Genomic DNA, 25728 nt, shown 5'->3' with positions numbered 1-25728 from the left:
CATCTATCCGTCCATGAATGAATGCTTCTCCAATCGGATGATAGAAGCAGCCAAGGTCCTTGGAGTTACTTCCGTAAAAGAAGGGATCAGGGATTTGGAGTTCAAACTCAACCCTTACGAGCTTGCCATTCGTACCGCCCTTAAATGTGCTTCTGGAGCACATAGGTGGTGTTGTGCTCGAGATGGAGCAATGTCGCGTCGACATACTCCTCCAAGGTAGCGTTATCCAGCTGTTTCGGTCAAAGTTTCTCGTAGATGTTCATTAGTTCCGGCCGGAGTTTCTTCTTGAAGGCTTCGTCGATCTGAGTGGATCTAATGTCTTTACCCTCGTCCAACACCACATGCACCAACTTCACATCGCGACCGGCGGCCTCGCCCACCTTGCAAATCAACATGTCTGACGTCCCTCCGCCAATATCAGCCACTAGAATGTGCTCGCCTTCCTTAGGAAGGGTCTGACGGGTCTGTTTGGAGAAGCTGCTGAAGAAATGCAACATGGACGCTTGCGCTTCGTCGAGAGACGTTATAGTGTCTTGGTCGTCTACCATCTTGTAGCCAGCCTCTTTGACGCAGCTAGAAAAACGAGCCTTCGTGTTCTTATTCCAAGTCGTCGGATAGCTGAACAGAAACTTGACCATGGACTCATCCCAGTCTTGGTCCGTGGGCAACTGGTCCTTCAAGTGTTGTTTGAGGTGCTCGAGGAGCGCCTTGAGAAATGCGCGCACACATTTTTCGGACTCCAAAATCTCCGAATGGTCCTGGCTGTCGAAGACCGGCTTGAAGAGCTTGTACAAGTGGAGGTAGGGAATGGACTCGGCGGGGATCGTCATAACACTGAAGCCCCACGCCTCTACTTTGTCTTTGTCCCCGTCAAAGGCGATCATTGCTGGGACTTTGTCATAACCCCTGGGCTTTGTAGGACGGGTCGGATCTTCGGGCTCTGTGAGGCGGATCAGAAATGGAGATTCGTAGACGAGGAAGACCCTGTATATATGAGATCAGGCCTGTCACTTACCGTCAGGCCAGCTTCTGAGACAGTGAACCTCATTCTCGGTGGGCTTGGCGTAGGCTACGGCTGTCCCTGTTAGGCTGTTAGTATAACGTTGTGGAGGAGTGCATATAGTCAAACAAATCTGTGCTACAGACTTGTTGTTCCAAGGTCGACGCCAACAACCAAGTCCGGCCACGACATGTCCATGGCAAGTCAAACGCCCAATGCAGTTTAGGAAAGACTAAAGGGGTCGGGGAATCACCAGTAAGCGCACCGTGGAGAAAAGGGAGGCATTTCATGGTGGTAACTCACAATAATGGATGGCTTGATGGGGTTCCAACGAGACGGGAGAGGTTTGGAATGCTCACGGTAGTTTGAGCTTGGCCGTGAATGAGAGAGCGTTGTGGGGTGTGAATGTCAACAAGCGAGTCAATTTATAAGTTGGACCATACCATTCCTCAGACACTGCGACAATCACATACTGGGTTCATGTCAAGCGTTGGTGCTCAGCTGCCTTGTTGAAGTACACATTATGCATGCGAGATAAGCGCGCATTGCCGAATGAATCCAACAACGTGAAGCCCCTGAAAGCAGGCTGTGAAGACTTGGCCAGTTCATATCTCCCCAGGCGGGCGTTACAATCATGACTAAACGTTTTCAATCAGTCTTGGCTGTCAGATGGTGTTCCAAATACAGACCTGCCCGTACATAAGCGATGTTCAAGCTGAAAGCAGGACGTGGTCGTGTCTGTTGAGGTGTGGGTAGTATCTATCAAAGGCCAAGAGAGCAAGGCGACATAGTGGCGGTGAGTCTACTGTCGTCTGCTTTCGTTTAGAGACCTCATAACCACCGAACAGTATCTTAGATCAGTATACATTCGAATGCAGGATAGATGAAAGGCGTTGGAAAAACACTTGCGCCCAGAATTCAATATCCTCCCTTCCTTTACAGCACCCATCCCTCCAAAGGAGGGAAAACGAAGTGTAGTGGCATACTTAGTTTCAGCTCACGCGAGGCAAAGTCGAGAAAGATGTGGTTGGGAATATATCCAACGCAGCAGGGTGGCGCGTATTCCTCGCCTCAAGGCGAGTACGAAGAGCCTTACGATTTGAGATGCATTGCTCTGTTACTAAATTAGATACTTTGTACTGAACCAGGCTGTGAACGTGGCTTGAAAGCTCATGCAGGGTGGCGCTTATTCCCCGCCCCCAGGGGAGTATGAAGGAAGAGCCTTGCGATTGGAGAGGCGGTGTTATGTTACTAAATTTGAGACGTTGCACTGAATCAGGCTGGCGCGTATTTCGAGCCTCCAGGGGAATATGAAGAAAGAACCTTGCGGTACGAGAGGCGTTGTTCGATTACTAAATTAGATACGGAGTACTCTGTACTCAATCAGGCTGTAAACGCGGCTTGAAAGCTCATGCAGGCTGTGGTAAGGAGGTCTCGAGATGTGAGATCCCAGCCCCTGTCGCCATTAAAAAAACGCCTCAAGCGCCTACTTATAGAAATTCCATTGGTCTTACTGGCTGACTTTAACTCTCATCACTTCTCATTTTACTATAAGTCTGAAAGAGCCTCTGATTGTCATGTTGCTCGGGCGTGAGGACACACATCTGGCTGCACGCTTCGATATCTCCAGTTCTGTACAGTGGTGCTACAGACAGCAGAAAAGGCCTCTCGAGCCTGATCCTGACCGATGAAAGGGATTGCTCGGTACCAAGTCTCAAATAAGGGCCTGACCTTTTCAAGCGAGGCCAAGAACCTCCTACATGTCTTGGAGCCCCTATCAGCCTAAAAAACTAAACCAAGTGAAAGTCATCACTCGCACTTCTCAGGTCCTCCTCTGAAAGGTCCATGATAGCCTCCCCATCCATCTGTCCAAGAATGAATGCTTCTCCAATCAGCTGATAGAAGTAGCTGGGGTCTTTGGAGCCACGCTCGTCAGAACTCCCCTCTTTGGAGTCGCTTCCACTCCCATACAGAGTTTGCCTTAGGATGCATGGAACCGAGCATCCGTAAAGAATGCAGACCAAGTCGTTCGGTCTGACGTCCAGTGGTGCAATTCCAAAAAGCTTGTTACCATCATCGCCGTCACCACATTCGATGAACGTCCTGTTCCAACACACTGCCTGGACCCGCTTCAAGTAGTCTGCCTGCATCTTTGTTGTGTCTTTCTGCTGAAGGATCTGATTCGTATCAATGTTTCCCACACTGGTATCGGATACCAGGCATGTCATGCATGCCCTGTGATACCATGCCGGTGGTGCTTTGCCGTCCGGGCCACGGTCCGCAACCAACGTTCGCCACAGAGCATCCGGGACTCTTTCCAACCGGTTTGGAGTAGAGTCATGGCCCAGCGTCTCCAAAACCTCTTTTGTAATAATCCCTTCAGGCATCTGGTGTCGCTCGGAAACCTGCCCGAGATAAAATCCCTTGATGGTTAGCACACGGCTCAGGCCTTGTTGAGGTCGCGGCCTGCGGGGGACGGTCTTCCCCGAGGGCAACGGAAGTCGGCGAGATGTAGCCGTTCTGGGAAGCCCAGTGTTCGGTGACTTCGTTGGTGATACTCCCTGATCCCTTCCCCACTGAATGTCAGGAGGTAGATTTAGTGACGCGTTGTAGCATCGGCTTTCTGGTGTGCCAACGAAACTGTCGCCCGTTTTCCGACCACCAAATCCCTCTTGTTGAGACCCATAGGCCGATTTACGGACTGTCGTAATCCACGATGGTAATTCTACCAACTCGGGGTAGAATTTATCGGGTTTAGTATCGACTTCTGGGAGAGCCCAGTGGCGACATAGAATGTCCAGTGATTTGCTCTCCTCGATACACCATTTCATGAATTTTGTGTAGACATCTAGTAGGTTCATAGAATAGTCAGGCTCTGGAGGAGGATTTGCCTCGTTTCTCTTCTGCCTCTTCTCCTTCCTGACCACATCTTCTGAAGGTAGGTCGAATGTCTCCTTGGCGAGGTTGAGCAGAGTGTAGATGGTGTCCCGGGGATCTGATGTTTCAAAGGTAGACAGAGATGAGATGAGGCTTTCCAGGCCCTGTCGCGGGCTATAAATGGTACCGTTGGCGTCTCGTTGGAACGTGTTGGATAGGACATCAACGAGGATTCGAGCGCCGAACGGCTTCATGTCCTTGATCCCCTCGAGCGACTGTTCCAGATCAGGTCTGCGCTTGATGATCTTGAGAATAATGTCGAAGTGAAGCTCGAAAATGCTAACAGCATCAGAAAAGTCTCGCCAGTGAACCCTCTTAGAGCCACAGCGAACCTCGGCATTCTTAGCTAGGGCAAGCTCTTGGATGATCCAGCGACGTGAGAACCATCGACGCCGCATGAGTGATAGAAGGTCTGACCACTGCATAGCGTCTTGGTTTTGGGCGTTCTCGTCCCTGAGCTTCTGTTCCACATCTTGCTCTAGCATGGAGCCAATAAAGTCCATTGCGCGGTCGGACTTCCCCTCGTTGTCTGGTGTCCCTAGCCAAATCGCGACGTTGGCTGCAGTAGAGTATATGACACCCATCTTGGAGACCTGATCTGCCTTCTCTGAGGTGTTGGCCTGGTTGATACAGACCCTGTCAACCCAGAGAGCGACTGTCTTCTTTGGCTGCCGAAATTCTTTGAGGAACGCATGCAGGTTGGGTTTCACACAGATTGGCCTCAGGTAGCGCTTCAAAGCAGGGAACAAATCGTCCCACCCTTTCATCGTCTCCGACGTTTCGCTGTTAGGTGGTGCCGTGTCCACGAAGATTTCATTTTCTTCCTTGCCGCTGCCCCAGTTGTATGAGAGGGCTGTGAACTGATAATCTTCAGGCTTTGCAACAATATCGGTGACGGCTACTGGAACGAGCTGGACAATGATGGGGTAATTTCGGTTTTCGCTGGGCTTCAGGACCAGAAGCCGAATATGACCATCAGGCAAGGGGCAACCGTCGTAGTTGTATTTCCTGATTGCTTCATTCATGAACTTCTTGACCTTAGATGGCTTCGGCTCCGCCTCTTTGCCATAGCTGCCGTCGGTAAACGTGGTTACCTTCTTGAGAGCCGGAGTTGGGGCTGCAGCTTCCACAGTCTCAAATTTTCTCTTCAAGGAGGTTGGGTTCTGTGGCGGAATGTGGGTTGCCATAGTGTTTGGATGATCCGATTCAGGACTTAAATCGCGGGGCGAGTCGCAGAAGTCTGCTGGTGTATCTGGCTGATCTGGTTCTTGTGGCATGGTGTAAACCAGTCGGTGGGATATAAAGGAGTTAAATATCGACTGAAGAGTGCAGACATGCAGTACTGAAAGATGACTGCATATGCAGCGACTGAAACGTTGCAGAAACTAATGTCGTGGACGAATTGGAACTGGAATTTGGGCTAACTCGAGGCAGAGTCTGAAGTGGCCAGACGGGCAATAAAGTACCTGCTGACGCACCATGTAGACCAGCTCATGGTGACAGATTTGGCCCGCCCTCATTGATTGTCGAGAAAAGTGTGGCTGGCTGAGAAAACACATTCATCACACAATGCTGGCGTTTATTTCCCGCCTCCAAGAGAATCAGGGGCGAAAGCCTTGAAAGAAGCCGGTTCCCTCCAATGAGGTCTTGAGACCTAACCCATGGCTGAGACAAAATTACAAAACCCTGGGCATTGCCGTCTGGATGCTTGAATCAGGCTGTGGGAATTCTCTTTTGTGTACTTGAAAAAAAATTGTTCAGTAGCTTGGCTAATTTGTACCGAATCAGGCTGTGAAAGTGGCTTGAATACTCATGCAGGCTGCGATGAGGAGGTCTCCAGCTGAGTGACCCCCAGCCCCTATCACTCCTGAAAAGGGCCTCAAGGGCCTACTTGCAGAAGTCCAATTCTTCTTACTGGCTCGGTACAACTTGCCTCACTTCTCGTATTTCCAAAGGCCCCGAAAGTGCAGGTCGCTTTAATATTGCTCGGGCGTGAGGGCTTATGCGAGGTGGTTGCATCTTTGGAGACCTCCAGTTCTGCACAGTGGTAGCATTGACTGCGAGAATGGTCTCATCCGCCTGCTTTACAGTAGGCACTGCCACCGCCAGTCCAATTTCAAGCCAGTCGCCTCGCGAGGCTTTATTCGGGGTGAAATTTATTGCTAGAATGACTAGAAGTGTAAAATGTCACGAATGAGCTTCTCTCACTAAAGATCAGTCCTTCAGCTAGAAAATGGGCCCCCGACGCCCCCAAACGAGGCCAAGAATTTCTTGAGGGTTTGTAACCTCCACATTAGCTAAGATTTCCCCCAGGCCGCCTCAACCCCATCCTAAGATGGATCCTCTCAGCATAACGACCGCGGTAGTCGCGTCTGTGCAAGTCGCCTGCTCTATCCTCTCCTGTTGCTACAGCGTGAGGACTGAGATGCGCAAGATTCCATGGACATTGATCCAAATAATAGACGAAGTCCGCGACCTTCGAAACTTGATGGAGACAGTCGAGTCCGTTCTGGGGAAGAGTGAGACCTCACACCAACCTGGAACTCCCGAAAAGCTGGCCGACAGTATCAAACCTGTGGTAGCAACCTGTCTGGCCGAGCTTCGGGCTGTTGAGAGCAGGATACGACCACGAGATGTTGAAACTCTTCTTGATTCCAAACCCAAAGCACTTCTCCAAGCTTTGACATGGCGACTGAAAGGCGATGAAGCCAAGGAGTCAATTCTTGGCTTACAGAGATGCAAGACATCCTTGAACCTGGCAATTAGCTCCCATAACTCGTATGTTGGATAGATTGAGAGCATTCATTAAAGCTTCCGTTGCTAATCATCGAACACAATAGACTCATGGTCCAAAACATAGAGCGTCTGTCCATTTCTTTGAACACTAAGATGGACGAGTGGTGCGGAAAGTTGCATGAGCTGGCCACAGCCCAACTAAGTATGCCCAGTTTTCAGCACTTTACGAACCAAAACAATATTGATAACGAGGTTAGATGAACGACAAAGCGCAATCGTGGATTGGCTTTCACCTTTGAAACCAGCTCACGACCACATACTCGCACAGTCCTCCCATCAGTCTGGCACCTCGGAATGGCTTCAGGATGGACAAGACTTCCAGGAGTGGTCCAAGGAAAGAAACTCCATTCTGTGGCTTACTGGTCCACGTACGTGATTTGTCCATTTTGCACATCACCAAACCCCTCAGAAGTCATCTCGAAGTTTCTTGTTGCTAACATTGACACTCTAGCGGGTTCTGGCAAAACAATCATGATGTAGGTGCTCTCATGGTACTCTGTTTCTGACATCATACCTTTTACTTACATTTTACCTTGAAGGAGTCACATCATTAAGTCAATGACTTACCACACTCCTGACGATGAGTATGAACCGGTTCATGCCTTTGCGTACTGCAACTTCCGCAACCCCGATACACAAGACCTAGTAAACATTATGGGAGCCATCCTGGGCCAGATCTGCACCCAAATGAGGCACTTCCCTAAAGAGCTGCAGAGTTCATTCCAGAAAAGTACAGAGCAAGGTTGGGGCCAACCACCTACCGTTGAGATGATATCCAAGGTGATCAAGGTGCTATCGACAAAACGACGGGCTTACCTCTTCATTGACGGCATTGATGAGGTTGAGGATCCCAAAGCTCTGGCAGAGTTCCTAGTTTCATTGCCAGACTCGTCATCCTGGATCAACGTCCTAGTTTCAAGCCGAAACGATGTTGCCATTCAGCGGGCCCTGTCGGATGTTCGACGAGTGTCTCTCGAGCATCATGTTTCGGAGATCGACCAAGACATCGAATGGTATGTTGCGAAAAGGTTGAGAGGCGACCAAGACCTGGCCTGGCTATCAGCCGATGTCCAAAGCCTCATTTCATCTTCTTTGTTGTCAAAGTCGAAGGGAAGGTGAGAGATTTAAAAACAGAGGATGGATTCACGCTGAGCTGACGCTACTTCTAGTTTTCAATGGGCATCGTGTCAGCTCCACTCTCTCTGCCGATGCCGCACAATTAGGGACATCAAACAGTCCCTGAAGAGATTGCCACAGGGGCTGAGCGAGACGTACGAAAAGCTCCTTCTGCGTTCATGCCCCGCGGATGTTGCGCTTGTGAAGAAGATCATGACATGGCTGGCCTTTTCCTGTGTTCCTCTCACCCTACACCAACTGTGGGAAGCACTTGCAATCGAAAAAGGCCAAAAGGTGATTGATGATGAGTCTCGACTGCGAAGTCCTCAGGATATTCTGCTTCTTGGTCACAGTCTCATTGCCGTGTCACCAGATGGTCACGTTGCCCTGTCTCATCTTTCTGTTCGGGACTACCTTGTTTCCGCCGAGATCAGGAATAACCCGCAAACCGCGGTCTTTGCTCTCGATCCTGGTATCAGCCATAGGGAGCTGGCTCAAGATTGTCTCACTTATCTCTTGCTCTCCAATCTATCTGCTGGACCGTCAAGCACAGAGGAAGAGTACTTGTCCAGGCTAGCACAGTTCCCACTGCTTCAATATGCCACCAAATACTGGTTCTACCATGCTCGCAACGCGATAGTTGACGATGAGCTTCGAGACCTGACCATGAACTTCTTTGCACCGGAGGCAAGGGACAACTTCATGTCCTGGGTTCAAGTCTTGAACGCAGATTCGCCATTCAAATGGAACGTCTACCCCAGACATGCAACATCGCTTTACTATGCTGCCTCTCTGGGACTTGATGAGGCAGTTGAGTCTCTACTTGGATCGACAAGTCTAGAAGAGATTAATGCTCCCGGAAGTCGATTTGGGGGTACAGCCATTCATGCCGCAGCTATTCGGGGGCATGTTCCAATCATCAAGAAGCTTGTTGCTGCAGGGGGTGACGCAGGTAAGGCAGACTTCAACAAGGTAACTCCTCTGCATAGTGCTGCAAGTCGACGCAGCGTGGAAATCATCAAGGTCTTGTTGGAGCATGGAGCCCCAAAAGAAGCCAAGGACGGCATGGATGGAAAGACCCCTGCTGATTGGGCTAGACTAAGTGGTCATGTGGACGTGGCGAGGCTGGTTGAAACATTTTCTGAAGAGATTGGTCCGGAAAAAGAGCGCCAGGGCAGTAAAGGAAAAGGCACGAACTGCGAGCTGCTTTCATACACATTTTCAGACTCCATACCTCACACAATTGAGGTGTGGCAACCAGGTGTCTGCTTCTTTCCCGACTTCTATGAGAGGAGATCTGGACTGGACTGCTCTCACATTGTTGGCATAACCGTCGGGGAAGAGTCTTGTACCTTTGACGGCGACTTTACGCTAAAACGGAGTGAAGGGATAGACGATGGGTCGACTCCAGTGTGGTAGATGAGTGGCTGATATCGGTTAGTCGCATGTTGTTAAATTGCGATCGGCGACCCTGGCAGATTGTTTAACCTTTTTTGACAACATGACAGGATGATCATTTTAGGTCTTTCTTCTCGTTTGTCGCTTATATTCTTATCATGATGGATAAGGTCTGACATAATTGCATTTAAGACAGTTTTTCACACAATGACGGCTTTGAAACAAGCCACACAGGGCTGTCACAAGGTCGCCTCAGGGGTCAACAGGCAAAAGGAAGATGATCTATTTAGAATGCCACTCGGCCTTGAGGCTTTGAGGACCAAGCATTAGTCGAGACTGAGTCAGGTTCCTCCCAAAAGCATGTACAATTTCATCCTTGGTTGCTATAACTTAGCCTTCAACCTCGGATCCTGAGCTTGGCTGAGGGGAAGTCAGTGCACTTGACCCCTCACCCTATCCCTGCCCCCCTTAACGGAAGTTGCCCTGTCCATGGCAGCGAGACAGGGGAGGGTTGCTTCCCCGCTTGACACACATGGAAATAGCTCCCTCGATCCACTTAATCCCGTTGTAACTACCATCGTTGCGGCTGTCGGCGTACCAAGTACCGATCTGCCGAGCAGATCCAATGCAGCCACGGAACTGGCGACCGGATCGGCGGGTCGTGATGGGCTTGGTGATCATAACGCCGCAGTTTCCATTCTTTACTGTGCCCTTGGTGATAACGGAGGTCTGAGTGGTCCAGGTGCGGCTGTAGTTGATGCCGAGCGACGAGCCGAGACGGTCCTTGATGAACTTGATGTCGATGCCGGCACTGCCGCCGACAGTGTTGGAGATGCTGTAGCCAGAAGAGACGCTGATGTCCATGTCGCCGACGGCGCAGACGACAGGGGACATCTGCATGTCCCAGTCGACAAAGGTCTCGGTCTTGTCGGTGACAATGTAGTTGGTGTTGTCGCACGAGGCGCGCTTCTGGTGGCCGCCCTCGGAGGCTTCAGCATCCTCAAAATCAGGGATATCGGAAGCGTTGTAGGAGACCCAAGAGGGATCAAGCTCGGGAGCACCGATCTTGATGCCGGCAGCCTTAAGCGAGGCCAGGTAGACATCCTCCTTGACGACGTACTCTTCAGAGCCGTTAGTACATGAACCTGTAGAAGACGTCAGGGCGAGAAGTTAGAACGTACCAACACCATCAACAGGAACAATCACGTCGGTGGGCTTGAGCTCATATCCCAAAGTCCATTTGACGGCGCCGGGATAGGCTTCGGCTTCGGCTTCCAGAGGCATGGCGCCAGCTACGGAAGCGAGGAACAAGCCAACAAGGCCAAGGTGATGCATTTTGAAAACGATTGGGGGATTGTAAGAGTGACTGTGAGAAGAAGGCTGCAGAGACTGCGAGTTGAGGTGATGATTTTTCTTCCAAGAGCCGTGGAATTGACCAGCTATTTATCTTTTACCGCGATGACCTTTATGCTGTTGAGTGTCTTGTTGTTGACCTGGCGAGGTGGCAGGGGGCTTACACTGAGCCATCTCAAGTGCCGTACACATTCATGCGAACCCCTTGAGGGGTTTTCGTGATCCTCTCAATCAACACACCGACGATGATCCCACAGCCATAGCATATCACCCCACGCTCGAGATAGACCTAGACCTATGACATCTTGGCATGAAATGTATCTAACCGCCAATTCTATCAAGCAAGCACGTGCGTGTGCATCGTCATTTTAATAGAGTTTTGTCGGTAACGCGGTATGGTTCGTTCACCTCCCTGTTTGGATCTTCGCGTGAAACAGAAATTCGTATAAGGACCCTTGGGCTTCTAGACCTCGTGCCGAGTCCCACAATGGAAGATTTTAACGCCATGACATAGCAAGGGTCCGTCAGCCCAATGACACCTGGCTCGTGGAAATTTACGATCGCCCTTGTTCCGAGTTCTACTATCTGGGCTAAGTGTCACTTCCCGGCAGGCATGTCAAACCAGTCTCGCCCCACCAGGATAACCACATGTGATGCTATTCGGCATCTACCTTCTGAATCAAGCATGTATAATTCAATGCGCCATGATATCTCCAACCAGGGCTCAAACTCTATCCACGTGCGAGTCGGGTCGAGTCGTCTGTCTTGGTGTAGAGATCAGCTGTCTGTCGGTCCGAGGGAAGATTGGAAGAAGAGAGAGATCATGGACATCACTGCAACTCGGCTGTGACCGTCTAAGTCGTAGGGGCTGGGTGATAGAAGAATGGCTGCTGGATGGAAGACATGGGTCACGGTCACGTCTATAAAAGCTCCCTACGCAACGTCCCTCTCAATCTTCATCAGACTCCAAATTCGTTCTCTCTACATCTCAAAAGTCCCATTGACACCTCTTTCATCATGCAGTTCTCCATCTTCACTACCTTGGTCCTCATGGCCGCCAGCGGGTTCGTCGAGCTCTCCCTTCCTTGTCCCTGGTTGCCCCGAAGAAGCTAACTGTTGATGCTCCTCACAGTGCCAACGCCGACCTTCACCGCTCTGCCGCCTGCGTCTCCAACAGGAAGACCTCGCCCATCGGCGGCACTCCCTGGAGCCCCAGCTACAACTGGAAGACTTCTTACGAAGTTCTCCCTGACGCAACTCGATGCGCTTGCAACTACTACCGCAACCGCAACACTGGCAACAAGAAGTGGGACAAGTGCCCCGACTGCACTTTCGTGAGTCTTGACTGTTACCTTTGCCATTGTATCCCAGCTAATCTCGTCTTTAGGATGGCATCATCTGCAACTCCAAGAACGGTCACATTGGTGGCGATGAGGTAAGATCATAGTGCCCGTTATGAGGAGCAGTTCTAACCTTGCTGCAGTTCACTTATTACTGTGAGAAGAAGTGCGGTGCTCAGGGTGCTGAGGCCGACTAAAGCTGCGTGTGATGAGGATTTGTTGTTAAGGAGATGTTGTGATGAGAAGCCTTAATTTCGTCATTCGCGGCTCGTGCGCCTTTGGTTGTTCCACTGTACTTAGTTCTAAGCTTAAATTTACATCTGTACATGCCCCAGAATTTGTAATCTCGAAAACCGAAGGAGCCTTCTATCAAGGACCTAGTGTTTTTATGTGTTAGCCGCCGCGTGCTCGCACTGCATTTGATGTCGTGTCGTTGGGAAACAGCCGTGTGCTCTCGGCAAACTCAGACAGAGAGCCAAGACACAATTTGCGCCAGTGTTCTATTTTCCCCTCACTGTCATTCGTCACAATATTTTCTCCACTTGAGAGTATTGACTTGTGGGTTAACGGTTTTTGGCTTATTATTAGGCAGGCTTGAAATTAGTCGAGAGTCCAGGGTATCTTACGAGCGTTATGTGCCCAATTTTCTAAAGCTCTCCTGGTGTGCTATATTAATAACGAGACCAAGGTTGATACATATTTCTATTTTATTTCTAAGTTTATTACACTACACTCCTTTGTTTAGCGCGACTTCATCCTTTCAAGACTCATGCAGAGGCTATCATATGGTTCACCCAGTATGAGTCTGGAAGCAAGGCGAGTCCTCACGAACGACCACCGAGGAACTAACAGAAGGCATGGTCGAGTTCCATAATCTACCTTTTCTCGCTGTTAATCTAACTGACTCTTGGCTTTAAAATGGTCCGCAAATAAAAGCTAAAAGCAGCCCATTATTGAGCAACATTGTCCTCAGTTTTCCCATTCCGCGTTGAAGATCTCTTCTTGCCAACCTGTCCAATCTTGGGTAGCTCAAAAAGGTCGAAAGACGTTGGCTGGGATGTCACCAGAACCTTGAGTACGTCGTCACATGTCCTGAAACCCCTGTCCCTGATTTCGTTTGGTACCGCTGTCCTTAGTTTCTTGGAAAATCGACCCGAGAATCCTCGGCTTTGGCCCACAGGCGGCAGCGTTTCGAAGCTTCCACGCAAGATGCTCTTAATCTACCACGAAGGGCCAAGGTCAAAGACGTGAAGGTAGAGATCCTTTGTACCCCTATTTTCTACCTTCAACTCAAACATGTACCCCATGCTGCCGTCTTGTTGAATTTCTATGGGATTCCCTAGGTCGAAAGAGTTGCCCAATCTGGTGGTGATGTTGAGATTGATGGAGGATCGGAAGTCATCTGCTGTGAAAGAATTTGAAATGTTCTTGACGAATTCGTATTTTGCCAAGTGTGCCAAAACGGCGGAAATGTCATCCAGGCTGGTTGAGTCTTGTCGCATAATGGGCAAATGCCTTACTTCTTGGCCGGGGCTGCCCGATATCTTGTACTCGCCGTCGATCGACATGACAGAGAAAGACAAATAGCGGCTGTCTGTACTATCATGGTCTGAAAGAGAGCGTTCGGAAATGGCTGATAGGCCCACATCCCTGTTGACAATATCTGGGTCAATGGTTACCACATGATCCTGGAGGTGGCGGCGAGTTTGAGGTTCCGCAACCAAGTACTCCTGATTCGGCGAGGTAAGGGCTTGCTCCAAAGCCAACGTCGACGTTAGTGGCTGTATCTGTGTAGCAGTAGCAACCATTGTGTTGTTTTGAGATCCTGCAGTTTGGCTGGCTTCTCTTGAGGGGTACAGAATGAACTCGTCGCCCTCTGCCACTCCATGTGCCCGACCAGCCTGAAGAATAAGATGGTTTCCTGTTTGTACAACTGGTATAGTTGGTGAGTTTGTCGAGTTATCCTGGCCGAAAATCCCTGATCTTTGTTTCCGTACAACGCAGGGTTCTGTTTGAGGGGGCTCGCTCGAAACCTGGAGCAGAGGCGGTAATAGATGTCTTTGTGTCGCTTGCCCAATCTGGTTTCTCGAAGAGTCAGATATAAAAATCGGGACAGTGCACCGTGATGGTTCCCGTCTTGTATAATTTCGGTAGCTTCCTCGCGGGGGCCACAAGCGGCGAGAACTGCATAGCCGTTGGGATTCATCATCCAGGAGGGCAGCATAGGCACATCTCGAAACCTCGAGACCAGAGGTTCATCATCGGGATCAGTACCAGATGTTTTGATTGGAGAGTTGGATGCGAAATATGTGCTCGGAGGCGTAAATCTGACATTGGTATGGCCACGGCGGTAGAAACTCGCAGCAAAGCAACAATCGAGGACCACGGTGAGAACCAGTCCCTTTTGCACCATGGCATTGAGAGCCCGTGTCAGCCTGTGTCCTCCAAGAGGTTCCTCGATGTCCCCATTCTCCCCTCCGACAAGGGCTAGAGCCAAATTTCCAGCAGAATGGTTTAAAAACTCGCTATCGGGCGTCCAACGCGTCCTATGCCCCGAGTAATGAATGTAGACATGATCGCCTGTCTGTGTGCGAAAGGTAGTTTCCCGCATCGCCCGAGTTACGTTGGCATACGTGGGCCAGAACTTGGAGTCTTCCATGAGGTGTGGACCTTTGTGTGGATTGGAAGTTGCTGTGAAAGCGTGGATGTCGATAGGAATGGGCTGTTGCTCTAGCAATTCCTTGATGTGCTGAATGTCGCACACGCAGCCTCTTAAAGGTCTATCAACGTATGCGTCGATGCCAATTAAGATAGCATAGTAGCTTGGGCCTTTCGGTTGTTCGTCGTCCATGGTACCAAACAGACTTGGTTTTGGGATGAAACATTTGTTTCGCATGTAGTGGGACGGCTCATGGGCAGACAGCTGTCTGAAGATTTCAATGCATTCAAATTATGAGCCGAGATAGTTCGCCATGGGAGCCAAGGCGCCTGCATGCACTGCCTCTAATCACTTCGTGTCGCCTCATTTTCATCAGATCCATATCGGGCTGCATGGTGGGCTTCTCAACGACCCAAAACCACTTTCACCCCCACCTTGGATACAGCCTGGTTTTGGTCTGCAGTTCTGCCCAACTTGTCGTTTTCAGGCCTTCAGATGGCGATCTCAGGAGGGAAAGGGGAAAGGGTTGAAGCTAGCTTTCTGAAGTCAACCATAGGTACTCGACTCCAAATCGTCTACATTTATATGCTCATTGTTTCGGAACGGCACCCCATTCTCATAACTCAGTGTGCACTTGCAATTCACCGGCGCGGTCACAACTATGTAAGGGCCCTCACGGCTCCCGTCGTGCTTGAGTAATATACTCCCTCATCAACAGTAAAAGCCGGCTTCTGTTCAGAGATTAGAATCACAAGCGACGTGATCAAAGTAAATGATTGCATACTTGAGTGTAGACTTCAACGCGCGGCCTCTTCCCGGCCTCGGTGAAGTCGAATGGGTTTTTAGTTCTACAGAAGACCATGATTAGAATGCCTCCATGTAGTAAGGCTAGATAACTTACTCTTCGTTATTGGAAATTACGGCGGAGACAATGGATAGAGATTCTAAGTGAGAAAGGAAAAAGGATGATGGGTCACTGCCAGCGAACAGCGCCATGTCTTGCATATAAGCCGGTGATGTTCTCACGCGCCGTTGGTGAAAGGAGCCTCAGAGGTAGCAAACAATTCGGTGCATGTATCAATGTTACAACATCCAAGTGATGCCCAAAACGTTGTTTGTTGCATTGGATGTCCCAGGTTGGCGAGTGGCGCCTGCGTAGAACCGGGCAGACCTGTCACGTTGCCAGTACGCGGTACCAAGCTCTGTATGCCACCAGAGTGCCACCGCACCTACACACTCCGACCAGACGACGAGTGCTCGACCCTTGAGGGCAACGCGACAAACCAGCTACGGGAGGGAGACGTGCTTCTCTACAACCCCTGGGTTGGCTTTGAGTGTGTGAACCTGCAGCCATTCAGCGCCGTCTACGGCACCGTCCTATGCTTTGGCCCCCAGTACGAACGGCATAACAGCTCGTCCAACGGCAGCGACACGACCACGCCCACGGTGCTGAGCGCATATACCTACGACAAGGTCGACCCTCCAAAGGGCGCCACAGTCCCTGAGGGCACGACGGAGCGTTGCGGTCGATGGTATGTTGCGAGCGAGGATGACTCGTGCGCCCACATCTGTATGATAGCGGCCATTGATATCGATCTGCTCTTCCTGGTCAATACCGGCTTGGGAACTGACGCCGAGGCATGTTCAGACAAGCTGGTCGTCGGCAACGCGTACTGCGTAGGGCCGAATCATGACTGGAAGGTTCCATTCCCAAGAAGGACGGAGGTGACGAAGACAATTTACATCACGGATGAGGGTGTGCGCCCTGCTGAGACAACTTAAACCCATAGTTAGAGAATAGTGTCTGGAGAAGAACTTGTGATCAGCTCTCGTGGATATTTGTGACATGATTTTGAACCCGGAGGGAAGAAATGGCGATTAGTTGATGAATATGAAAGAGCAATCGATAGTCACAGTGGCCGAGATCTGGGGAGGATTCAAAAGGGAGACGAGATACACGGGTAGTTCAATAATGAGAATGATCAAGTTGAAACCTGGCTCTTGGTGGAATAACGGGGCTCGAATGCCGAGAATCAGCGAGATTCAAGGCAACTACCGACGGCAGATCTTTCGTCGCTGAGCCATAAAAGTCGTTTCTTCCTCTATTCAACCCCTGGCAGCGAAGCCTCCTTGGCCCAAACATGGATTCACAGACCACTTAAGCCCGCATTAAACCCTGGAAAACCGAGCGTGGCATTCGATGGTGGAAGACCAAAGCAACGAATTCCTGGGTTCTCGGGGTCTTTAGTATGAGTCATGTCAATCGCCGACCATCGCCTGTGATTTCGGTCGAACCAATACTGCACCAGACCATACTCGCCAAAGACACGCACGAGGAAGGCATCTTCAGGCTTGGGCTCCGCCTCGACCATCTTGACCCAGTATGGCGATCCAAACCCAACACTTCCCTCCGGGGGGAAGTCCCTGGGCGCCTTGGCAAGTTGAGCCAGCGTCTCGGCATCCAGCATGATGCAAGCAGCATAACGCATGTCACCGGAAATCGAAGTGCCTTCCTTGGCCGCGACCCATTGGTTGAAATATTCGCGCACCGTGGCCACCGAGGCACTGTCCAGCCGCGTCTCATCTTCCAGTATATCGTTTTTGTAGCGATGCGCAATCTCGTCATTGGGACGCGTGTCGACCTCCACGGGAATATGGTCAAGCTGGAAGCTGTTTTTCTTCTTCCACGCGATGTCTTCCTTGACACCGGCAGCCTCAGAATCGGCCTCCACCTGCGCTATGCGGCCGATAAGAGCGAGGGCGTACTGAAACTGCTCATCTGATCCAGGTCCATAAGCTGTGCGCACGATGGCGAACCCCCATCGCTTGTGTCTGTGGCCAACGTCCAGCAGCAAGATCTGTTTGAGCTTGAACATGACGCTGCGGCGGCATCGAGGGTCTCCCTGGAAGCGTGGCTTGCAAAATTCATCGTCATCCACCCAAGAAGGCGAGTCCTCGAGTTCAGCAGCTGGTTGTGCCATGGTATACCTAGGGTAGTGATGAATGTGTAGAGCTGGTGAGCGAGAAGGAAGAATAGAAGGAGGCATGAGGAATTAAATGAAATATCCAGTATCACGTGGTGGCATAAGAAACGAGGGGGGCCTATTGGACAGGCGAAAGGGGGTGACGATTTTCCAAAAAAAAAAAAAAGCGACGAACCGCAGAGGTTCCTCGGCTACTTCACATCCACTATACGTCGACACCATTAAGAGCCACCCTCAATAGGGAGGTTGTCCGAATCTCTTCCGCTCGAGCCCTGACCTCATCAACATCCCAATTTGCCCAGACAAACTTGTTTCTCAGAAAAGCAGCTTCATCCGACGCAAGCCACACGACAAAATGTCCGGGCAACTCAACTATAGGACATTAGTGTCATACACAACACATCAACTGCTTAGTGATTTAGAAGAGAGCAATAGTACATACCTGTGTCTGGGCCAACTGGGATTCTTGGGTTGATCTCGGTTCCAACGATGCCTGGATGGAAACTCGACACGTGAATATCCGGGTTCTCAGATGCGTAATAGTCAAGCATCTTCTGTGCGGCTCCTTTGATGGCAGCATAATTCCACACTCCTGGCACCTCTGGGAGAGGAGCCCAGTGGCCAATGGAAGATCCTGTGTGCAGCAACTTTGCACCGGGAGCCGCCAAAGGGGTGAACGCCTGCAGCGAGTTGAACGGACCGAGAAAGTTGATCTCGAAGCCTCGACGGATCTCTGCCTCCTGGTAGCCGATAACAGGAGCCTCCTCCGGAAGCATACCGGCATTGTCGAGGAATATGTCAATCTTGCCCCCGATCTTAGCGACAATCGCACTCAGGGCTGCCTCGATGGAAGCGCGGTCGGTGACGTCGCCTGTCTGTAAGACGACCTGAGTCGACGAGTTGGCTTCCGTGATGGCCTGCCCAGCAGTCTGTAGACGGTCGAGGCGGCGCCCAATGATAGAGATCGCCTTGGCATTGGCCTGAGCAAAGGCAATTGCAGCCGCCTTACCAATGCCTGTGCCACCGCCCGTGATGACGACGTGCTTGCCGGCGACCGAAAGTTCTGGCCTTGTGGGCGAGATGGACGGGTATGTATCATTGTGCCAGGTCTTGGTGAATGAGGTGATACTGCCGAAGGGAGGAGACGCCATGGTAAAGTAAGATGAGTGTAGGCAATGATGGGTGTATTTTTCTTGATTGAGATCAATTTCGCGGTCGAATCTTTGGTTTCTTATATACCTTGCAGTAACAAATCGATTGCTAAGCCAGCAGTGAAAGCTTGGGGCATATCTGCTTCCGCGGAACTCAGGCACGAAATACCACATCTCCATCGATTGGCACATTAACTTTTCGCTCCACTTTGCTTACGAGTCAAGTTTTGTGACATCTACTCGCTTTAATACACACCATATTGGACTTGCAATGGAATACGACAAAGGTGATAGCCAGGGGTGTAACTAGGTATCTCTTGTCTCGGTATTCACGTGGCAAGCTCATTGAGAATAACGAGACACAAACTACAGCGGGTTGCTCAATAGAGATTATAAAGCCATGGTCGGCATTGCTTTAGGTACTGTTTATCATTTATGTCGAATATATGATATCATTCAATTGCATGAATCCTGGTTGGAGATTCGGAGGCGGACTGCATAAGCCTGACGCTGCAGCACCTCGCATGACTCTTGTGCCCTCTTGAGTCCATCAAGGGGTACTTGCTGAGCCATATCGTCCAAGAAGGAGAATGAAATGTTTGCCAGGCACTCATCGTATTCCATGTTCTCATGGTACGGGTTGAACATGTTGTTAGCTATTAAACAAACTCCCGCAGATATATAAGTGCAAGCAGTCATCCTATAAAACAACTCGAGTCAGCTTGGGGATTGTGGAACTATATGTTGTTCAAACGAAACACTAAGTTTCTTACCAAATAAATGCAGGATCCTTTTGTAAGATGCTCGCAAACAGCTTCATGTATTCACGACACTCCTTGACAAGCTCATGCCAGCCAAGCGGTGAAGGCGCCGGCGAGACGACTTCACCTCTAACGGCCTCTCTGCCAAAATCTTGCAGTGTCTGAAGCCATCTAGTTTCCATGATGTGGACTTGGCATATGGAGATGCGACAGAAAAGATGAGTAGCGAAGAGGACGCCAGAATATCTGCATAAGTGGACTTCACCCACACTTAGTACGACCTCGGGTCGGAATTGCTGCGGTACCCGGGAGAACCAGTCGTCTAGCCTGTAGCGCAAACCAGCTGTCTTCTCGATCTTTTCTTGAGTGCTCAAGCTCCGGGAATTTGTCGAATACATGGCGTCATAGATCTCTCCTTGAATTTGGGCCAACTGTATCCGGGATAAGAAGAAATTGAAACTGGATGTGCTGTCGGCGCTGATAAAAAGGCCAGCTCCATCCTGAGGATCAGCCGATGGCCATTCCAGATCGATGTCCATTTCTCGCTGGATAGGTGGCTGTTTGGTTCGCATACTGATGTCCCGATCTAGGATGTAAGCTATCCAGAACACACGGCACCTTTCTAGCGCGAGATGACTATCGAGGTGCTCCGAGCCTTCTCGCGTGTGCAGCCCTAGCTGATGCACCAGGCGTAGAGCCATGGCGATCAGCATTGTTGCAGGTTTCAAGTCTTGAACCCCCTGGAACAGGAGGGTCATTCCGACCAGAACTTGTACGCTCAGTAGCGTCGTCTCCCCCATGATGACATTTGTGAGAACCGACTGCGCGTTGTTGGTGTACTTGGCTGTGTTTTTGCTAGGCGTCGCTTCTTCGGGTGGTGTCTGTCGATGAACCAACGCGAGCATCATGTTGATGGCCGCCCAGGTAGTGTAGTCTCTCTGATCTGAGGATGCATACCAACTACTGATGACACGCAATAATCCATCGGGATTGAATAATGGAATGGCCGAGTTGAAACCAGCAATATATCTTTGCGCCGCAGACATGACCTCGTGCTGGGGCGGCAGTTCCAAGGGCCCCTTGCGGTATCGCATTTCCGTGTTGAAATCAGCTGCTTGGATGTCATAGGCTGGGGGTGGGTCAAGAGTAGCGGCCATGACATTATCCCTGCCTTCAAGTTCGTGGATTCTCTGCGTAGCTTGGCTCAGGGTGGCTTCGAGACTCTCTACTCGGGCTTGTAGATCCTCGGCAACTTTGTTGGTCTTCCGTCTCCTACCCTGGGCTTTTCTACTAGATGCTTCAAAAGTGCACTCTGAATGGTATAACACGCAATGGGAGCAAGCAGGCTTCTGGCCGTCACATTTGATCCTCTTGCGGTAGCAGACGTCACAGGCCTGGAGAATCAATCAGACATTGCACAAACACGGGTGGAGGGATGATTGGATTTCTGTAGACCAACTTTTCTTCGAGGAATAGGTCGCATCGCGTTTTTCGCCGAACGCGATAATGGGTTATAAGAATTTCAGGTTTTAGACGTGTTTGAAACGCACCCGAGGGGGTTGTACGGGCTGTTGACCGGGGACCTTGTTTAGATAAAGGGATGTATTCCGCGGAACCTCTGCTGATAAAGCAGGCTTCTGCTGGCTGAGCGTCAACAGGGGTCTAAGCCAATCACGGTTAGCATCTTCTTCCACCAAACGGCGATATAGCCTTAACGGAATCTCACACTAATAACCGCGCTCAAGATAGTACCCTAGCAGTAGGCACGTTCATGCTGCGAGCCTTCATTCGACCAAAGAGATGAGACCCAACAACTCCAGACCATGTACAATGCATTTCCACGTAATCCACCCAGACACCAACTATGGTCGGGGTAATCTCGAGTAATTCCTATGCGATCCGTCATCGATCATTTCAAATAAGTAGTCGTGGTTTTGGATGAAGCATTGATTTTTCAATGCCCAAAAGGTCTAAAGACAGGCAAAATCCTCACCCACCCTGTACATCCATTTCGGCTGAAGTGGCTTGGTATGGCGCGCCAATGCGCAGCTCACAACCATCTTCCACTGTCACGTTGTGGAGTGTATCTTGGCAGCCCGTCTTGTCAGTCCTTTGCTGAACAAATTCTGTCGTCGTAAAACTCAGAGGAGAGAAAAGTCAAGACCTTTAAATAGGAATTGCTTTGTCACGGCGGCTTCAAGTTCGCAGGGTCGGCTCGCTGAGTGTTTCAAAGACTGTGTACCCTGGGCTCTTGGCGCTGGTTTCAGCGGATCGCCCTTCAGAAGGTTACTTTCCAACAGTTCAACGAGAGCAGGGCGCAATTATCACCCTTAACACCAGACAATGGCCTGCCCAACAGATGGATGGTAACTAATATCTAGTTCGGCACCAAACACCAGCTTTCAAGCATCATGGCGCCCTCCCTCCCCTGACGTCGCGTCAAAATATGCCTTACTTACATAATGATGCAGGCAAGTAGGCTATGCCCACTACGAAAGGTGGTGGCTCAGCTGGGCGCTTATCGACAGCCTGATTCTCAAATGAGCAACCCGCCCCTCCTTTATCCTTCCTCTTTTTTCAGCTTCAACTCATTCAACCGCATTCTTTCCTCGAAGCAAGAGCTGCGTTACGCTCGCGATGGACCCCCTATCCATCGCGACCTCGGTGGTATGTGAAACCTCACATCGTCGTCTTGGCAAACAAGGCACGCACTGACGCGGTATTTAGGTCGGGTTAACGGCGACATGCCTCACAACCTGCAAAAAGCTGTCCGACCTTGCTGGCAATTATGAAGACGTGCCTGTAGTCATCGCAATGATCTGTTCCGAGTCGACGCTTATCAGTATCGCCTTGTCTGAGCTACAGATGAAGATTCTCCGGCGAGACGACCTCTCACAGGCCTGGGCTTCACGAACCGACGTGCTGATGGCCTTCGAAACGGCCCTCACTGGATGCATGGTTGTCTTTAGCTGCCTTGAGGCTGAGACTAGACAAATTCAATCGCAGAATTCGTCTAGCATGGGAGTATGGGCCAAGATTAGATTCATGTGGAATCAGGACCGACTGAAAGACCTCTTGAATGCCCTCAGAGGGCAACAGACCTCAATAGGCTTTCTGATAAAGATTCTCGAGACGTAGGTATCGTTTGACAGATGAGTGGCACGTACTAATCTTAGGTAGGGACACCCTATCAGATATACAGCGAAGCCTTCGCGATAATCGGTCCAGGATCCAGGCCAGTGCATCGCAAGCCCAATCGCTCCGATCAAGGAACCCGAGCATCAAGATGGGGTGCGAGTCAATCTTTGACAACGACACTGCCAAGCTTAGCCTTTTTGACATCGAGGCCGTCTCGGCTGTCGCTCCCTCAGAGCTCGATTTCGAGTTCGACGACTTGGTCCTGAATAGCCAAGCGTATCGACGGGCCTTTGCCAGAGCACAGGCAGATAGCGAACAACCACAGATACACGTCGTAGAAGGCGATCTCATTGACTTTTCAGAAGCTCAATCTTCCATTGACAACTCTGACGCCACAACCATCAGAGAGCTCAACCGAGACCTCCAAGGCTTGAGCATGGTGCCAGATCCACAGTCTCAGGCACTCGGTACCGAATCTACTCTACAACAACCACGGCCACGGAGAAATTCGTGGGATGCACGGGAAGACAGCTTCAGCCGAAGAGAAATAGAACGCCCAATGAACCCAGGCGTACTATACTCTCAAAAACCATCCCAAGAGAAGCCCCGCGTCAGATACTGTGATAAGTGTTCTGGGCCTATCACTGGACAGTTTGTGAGGGCTTTAGATGGAGTGTGGCATCTCGACTGCTTCAGGTGTGGTGTAAGTACTGCCGAGTTAAAGTGCATTCAGTTTCGAGCTCACCGTGATTAATAGGATTGCAATCAATCTATCACCGCACGCTTCTTTCCTCATGATGACAATGGAACTGAGAAACCTCTATGTGAGAGAGACTACTTCCGGAGACTTGACTTGCTGTGTTTCAAGTGCGACCAGGCTTTGAGAGGAAACTACATCACGGCCTTGGATCGAAAGTACCACATTGAGCACTTTTCATGTGAGACCTGCAATGTCGTCTTCAAGGCTAACGGAAGTTACTATGAACACGGGAACAAAGTCTTCTGCATGGTGGACTACGTGAAGCTTTACGCACAGCGATGCGAAGTCTGCAAGTTTCCGATCTTGAAGCAGTTTGTGGAGGCTCGGCGCTCTGAGGACAGCAAATTACTCATGTGGCATCCTGAGTGCTACGTCATCATGAAAGAATTGAGCATCGTCCTCCTACCATCAAGTCGAGACCGCGAGTATCTCACTTTGTTGGATAAAGGAGGAGAAAGAGAGGATCGTGACAGGTTCGTTTCCAAAGTATCTGACATACAGGAGCAGCATGAGGCTTTCCTCGCGAACCTACACGTTGCTACATTGAATTTTCTCGATGTCTTCCGAGAGACAACTACAACTGCCTTGGCGAGCAAGGAGAACCAAAGCGTAGCCTTTGAGATCTGGACAATTCTCATCGGCTTGACAAACCTCCTTTTCCAGGTCGTTGCCGAAGTAACAGATGAAAGTAAGCGGAGCGCGGCACTGCTGTGGGAAGCAAGATAATGTTGCTAACGTTCTGCAGTGCCTAACGACAAACAGCTGAAGAGTTTCGGCACTGCCTTTAACAGATATGCCGAAGCTTTTATTCCAAACGCAAGCCCTTCGTCTGATTCACTTTGTGAAGACCTCACCGTGTCTGTGAGGTCGGTTCTAAGAGCCGGGCTTGTGTCTGTTCTTGCGAGCGAAGACAGCAGGAAACTCAACAAATTTATGTCAAAGTTATCGGCTACAACACCTCCCGAGCTCCCGCTTCCCTATCAAACCCAGCCGCCCAAAGGAAGTAGTCAGGGTATCTTTTGCGAAGGCTGCGGTGACTTTGTCAAGAAGGAAGCATACACTGAAGTTTCGATGCCGGGCCTACGTTGGCATGTTGGCTGCTTTGCGTGTGTCGCGTGCAAGCGCCCTGGAACCATCACTCCAACACCGAGCCAAACCACGGCCGGGCACTTCGAGTGTCCGTCGCCGGGGTGTGGATGGGGTGGGATCGTCACTTTTGTTCCAAGTTACGCCCAAACAGTCCATCTCATGTGGCGAGCTTGGGCTGTCGTTGTGCAAGGTGGTCTTGAAGGTCCCATCAAGAAACAGGATATCATGGTTCGGACTTGAGTATGCAAAGTAGCTAAATCTTTACCCAAGAACTAAGGATCTCATGCTTATAACTTCCAAGTGATTTCTTGCATCAGCAGCTCCTCCCACTGTATCTGAGCCGCCTCCAAGCTCCTCCTTGAAGCCACCGCCTCACTCAACCTTGTCATTCTTGGCCCGAGCAAAACGACTGGTGAACCGACGGATGGATTTGCCCCAGATATAGACCGGGATACCAAGCAATCCAAAGAAAGCAGTCAAACCACCAAAAGCACCGAAAGCACCATCATACCCAGCAGCCTCGATAAAGGGTGAAATGCCATAAGTGACACCAAAGGCAATGATACCCCTAAAGGGACAGATGATGACCAAGACTGGGCCGGCACGGGCGGGATAACTATCGAGTAGATAGGTCATTCCAACAATGTTGGCTCCAACAAAGGCAAAGAAGTAGGCCGCAAGAGCCCAGCAGTAGATGAACCAGTGGTAGTGCTCAGGATGCGCAGCACCTTGGCCGTAGAGGACAGCAGTAAATGTGCCGACGGTGATGGGGATGACCAAGGAGATGATGCGTGACTCGGGCTCATGGATTCCTCCGTTCTTGTTGGCTCTCCATTTGATGAGCTTGTCAGAACCCTGACCGAGGAGCGGAAGTGCAATGAGAGCAACGATAATCTGACCGGTGTTGACGTAGCTGGCGCTGGAGTTGGGCCAGTTGTAAGGGGCCGATGTGACAATGCCCCCGTACGTGATACCGATGGCGATGTTGGCCCCAAGTGTCAAGCCGTTGAGGCACATAGCCCAGAGGACGTTAGGGAAGAGGAGAAGCTCAAAGGTGCTCTGTAAGATAGGTTAGCGTATGGTGTTGATAGGCAAGTTGGAATGGTGCCTCTCACCCTGAGCGTGTCAAACGCCAAACGCCACTCAGGAGTGCCAACCCAAAGTCGCATATCGGACTTCCAAGTTCGCGGTTCAAATCTCTCAAAGTCGAGCGGAGGGCGGACCGAGCAATGTGTTGCTTCTTGAT

At 50.5% G+C, this 25728-nt stretch overlaps 11 protein-coding genes across 11 annotated transcripts; 4 read left to right on the top strand and 7 right to left on the bottom strand.

Annotated features, from left to right (window-relative positions):
• Positions 1 to 239: 239 nt before the first annotated feature.
• Positions 240 to 1198, bottom strand: MRS44_005608 (uncharacterized protein; the record flags this gene model as incomplete). The annotated part of the gene is made up of 3 exons (XM_065621451.1): positions 240 to 940; positions 1016 to 1081; positions 1147 to 1198. 3 exons carry the CDS (start codon positions 1196 to 1198, stop codon positions 240 to 242), a joined length of 819 nt encoding a protein of 272 aa, XP_065477523.1.
• A 1592-nt stretch (positions 1199 to 2790) lies between these two features.
• MRS44_005607 (uncharacterized protein) lies at positions 2791 to 5214 on the bottom strand (the record flags this gene model as incomplete). The annotated part of the gene is made up of 1 exon (XM_046274782.2): positions 2791 to 5214. The coding sequence occupies one exon, from the start codon at positions 5212 to 5214 to the stop codon at positions 2791 to 2793; it is 2424 nt and encodes an 807-aa protein (XP_046140837.1).
• Positions 5215 to 6272: 1058 nt separating this feature from the next.
• Positions 6273 to 9268, top strand: MRS44_005606 (uncharacterized protein; the record flags this gene model as incomplete). The annotated part of the gene is made up of 6 exons (XM_046270426.2): positions 6273 to 6715; positions 6778 to 6875; positions 6931 to 7101; positions 7185 to 7209; positions 7273 to 7848; positions 7903 to 9268. 6 exons carry the CDS (start codon positions 6273 to 6275, stop codon positions 9266 to 9268), a joined length of 2679 nt encoding a protein of 892 aa, XP_046140838.2.
• Positions 9269 to 9715: 447 nt separating this feature from the next.
• On the bottom strand, positions 9716 to 10582 carry MRS44_005605 (uncharacterized protein; the record flags this gene model as incomplete). Its single annotated transcript, XM_046270440.1, has 2 exons — positions 9716 to 10368; positions 10429 to 10582. 2 exons carry the CDS (start codon positions 10580 to 10582, stop codon positions 9716 to 9718), a joined length of 807 nt encoding a protein of 268 aa, XP_046140839.1.
• A 1035-nt stretch (positions 10583 to 11617) lies between these two features.
• On the top strand, positions 11618 to 12137 carry MRS44_005604 (uncharacterized protein; the record flags this gene model as incomplete). Its single annotated transcript, XM_046273404.1, has 4 exons — positions 11618 to 11664; positions 11733 to 11934; positions 11988 to 12035; positions 12084 to 12137. The coding sequence occupies 4 exons, from the start codon at positions 11618 to 11620 to the stop codon at positions 12135 to 12137; spliced, it is 351 nt and encodes a 116-aa protein (XP_046140840.1).
• A 753-nt stretch (positions 12138 to 12890) lies between these two features.
• Positions 12891 to 14791, bottom strand: MRS44_005603 (uncharacterized protein; the record flags this gene model as incomplete). The annotated part of the gene is made up of 4 exons (XM_065621450.1): positions 12891 to 13160; positions 13224 to 13873; positions 13938 to 14018; positions 14062 to 14791. 4 exons carry the CDS (start codon positions 14789 to 14791, stop codon positions 12891 to 12893), a joined length of 1731 nt encoding a protein of 576 aa, XP_065477522.1.
• A 1014-nt stretch (positions 14792 to 15805) lies between these two features.
• Positions 15806 to 16381, top strand: MRS44_005602 (uncharacterized protein; the record flags this gene model as incomplete). Its single annotated transcript, XM_046270353.2, has 1 exon — positions 15806 to 16381. The coding sequence occupies one exon, from the start codon at positions 15806 to 15808 to the stop codon at positions 16379 to 16381; it is 576 nt and encodes a 191-aa protein (XP_046140842.2).
• A 365-nt stretch (positions 16382 to 16746) lies between these two features.
• Positions 16747 to 17646, bottom strand: MRS44_005601 (uncharacterized protein; the record flags this gene model as incomplete). Its single annotated transcript, XM_046274783.2, has 1 exon — positions 16747 to 17646. The coding sequence occupies one exon, from the start codon at positions 17644 to 17646 to the stop codon at positions 16747 to 16749; it is 900 nt and encodes a 299-aa protein (XP_046140843.2).
• A 142-nt stretch (positions 17647 to 17788) lies between these two features.
• MRS44_005600 (uncharacterized protein) lies at positions 17789 to 18734 on the bottom strand (the record flags this gene model as incomplete). Its single annotated transcript, XM_065621449.1, has 2 exons — positions 17789 to 17955; positions 18026 to 18734. The coding sequence occupies 2 exons, from the start codon at positions 18732 to 18734 to the stop codon at positions 17789 to 17791; spliced, it is 876 nt and encodes a 291-aa protein (XP_065477521.1).
• Positions 18735 to 19503: 769 nt separating this feature from the next.
• Positions 19504 to 20978, bottom strand: MRS44_005599 (uncharacterized protein; the record flags this gene model as incomplete). Its single annotated transcript, XM_046281949.2, has 2 exons — positions 19504 to 20889; positions 20955 to 20978. 2 exons carry the CDS (start codon positions 20976 to 20978, stop codon positions 19504 to 19506), a joined length of 1410 nt encoding a protein of 469 aa, XP_046140845.2.
• A 1154-nt stretch (positions 20979 to 22132) lies between these two features.
• On the top strand, positions 22133 to 24722 carry MRS44_005598 (uncharacterized protein; the record flags this gene model as incomplete). Its single annotated transcript, XM_046274785.2, has 5 exons — positions 22133 to 22162; positions 22223 to 22629; positions 22676 to 23336; positions 23391 to 24081; positions 24139 to 24722. 5 exons carry the CDS (start codon positions 22133 to 22135, stop codon positions 24720 to 24722), a joined length of 2373 nt encoding a protein of 790 aa, XP_046140846.1.
• Between the last annotated feature and the right edge of the window lie 1006 nt (positions 24723 to 25728).

Source organism: Fusarium solani, assembly GCF_023522795.1.
Source record: "Fusarium solani strain SB1 chromosome Unknown bctg00000003_1, whole genome shotgun sequence".
NCBI classification, from domain to species: domain Eukaryota; kingdom Fungi; phylum Ascomycota; class Sordariomycetes; order Hypocreales; family Nectriaceae; genus Fusarium; species Fusarium solani.
This window is presented reverse-complemented; position numbering and strand designations above follow the sequence as displayed.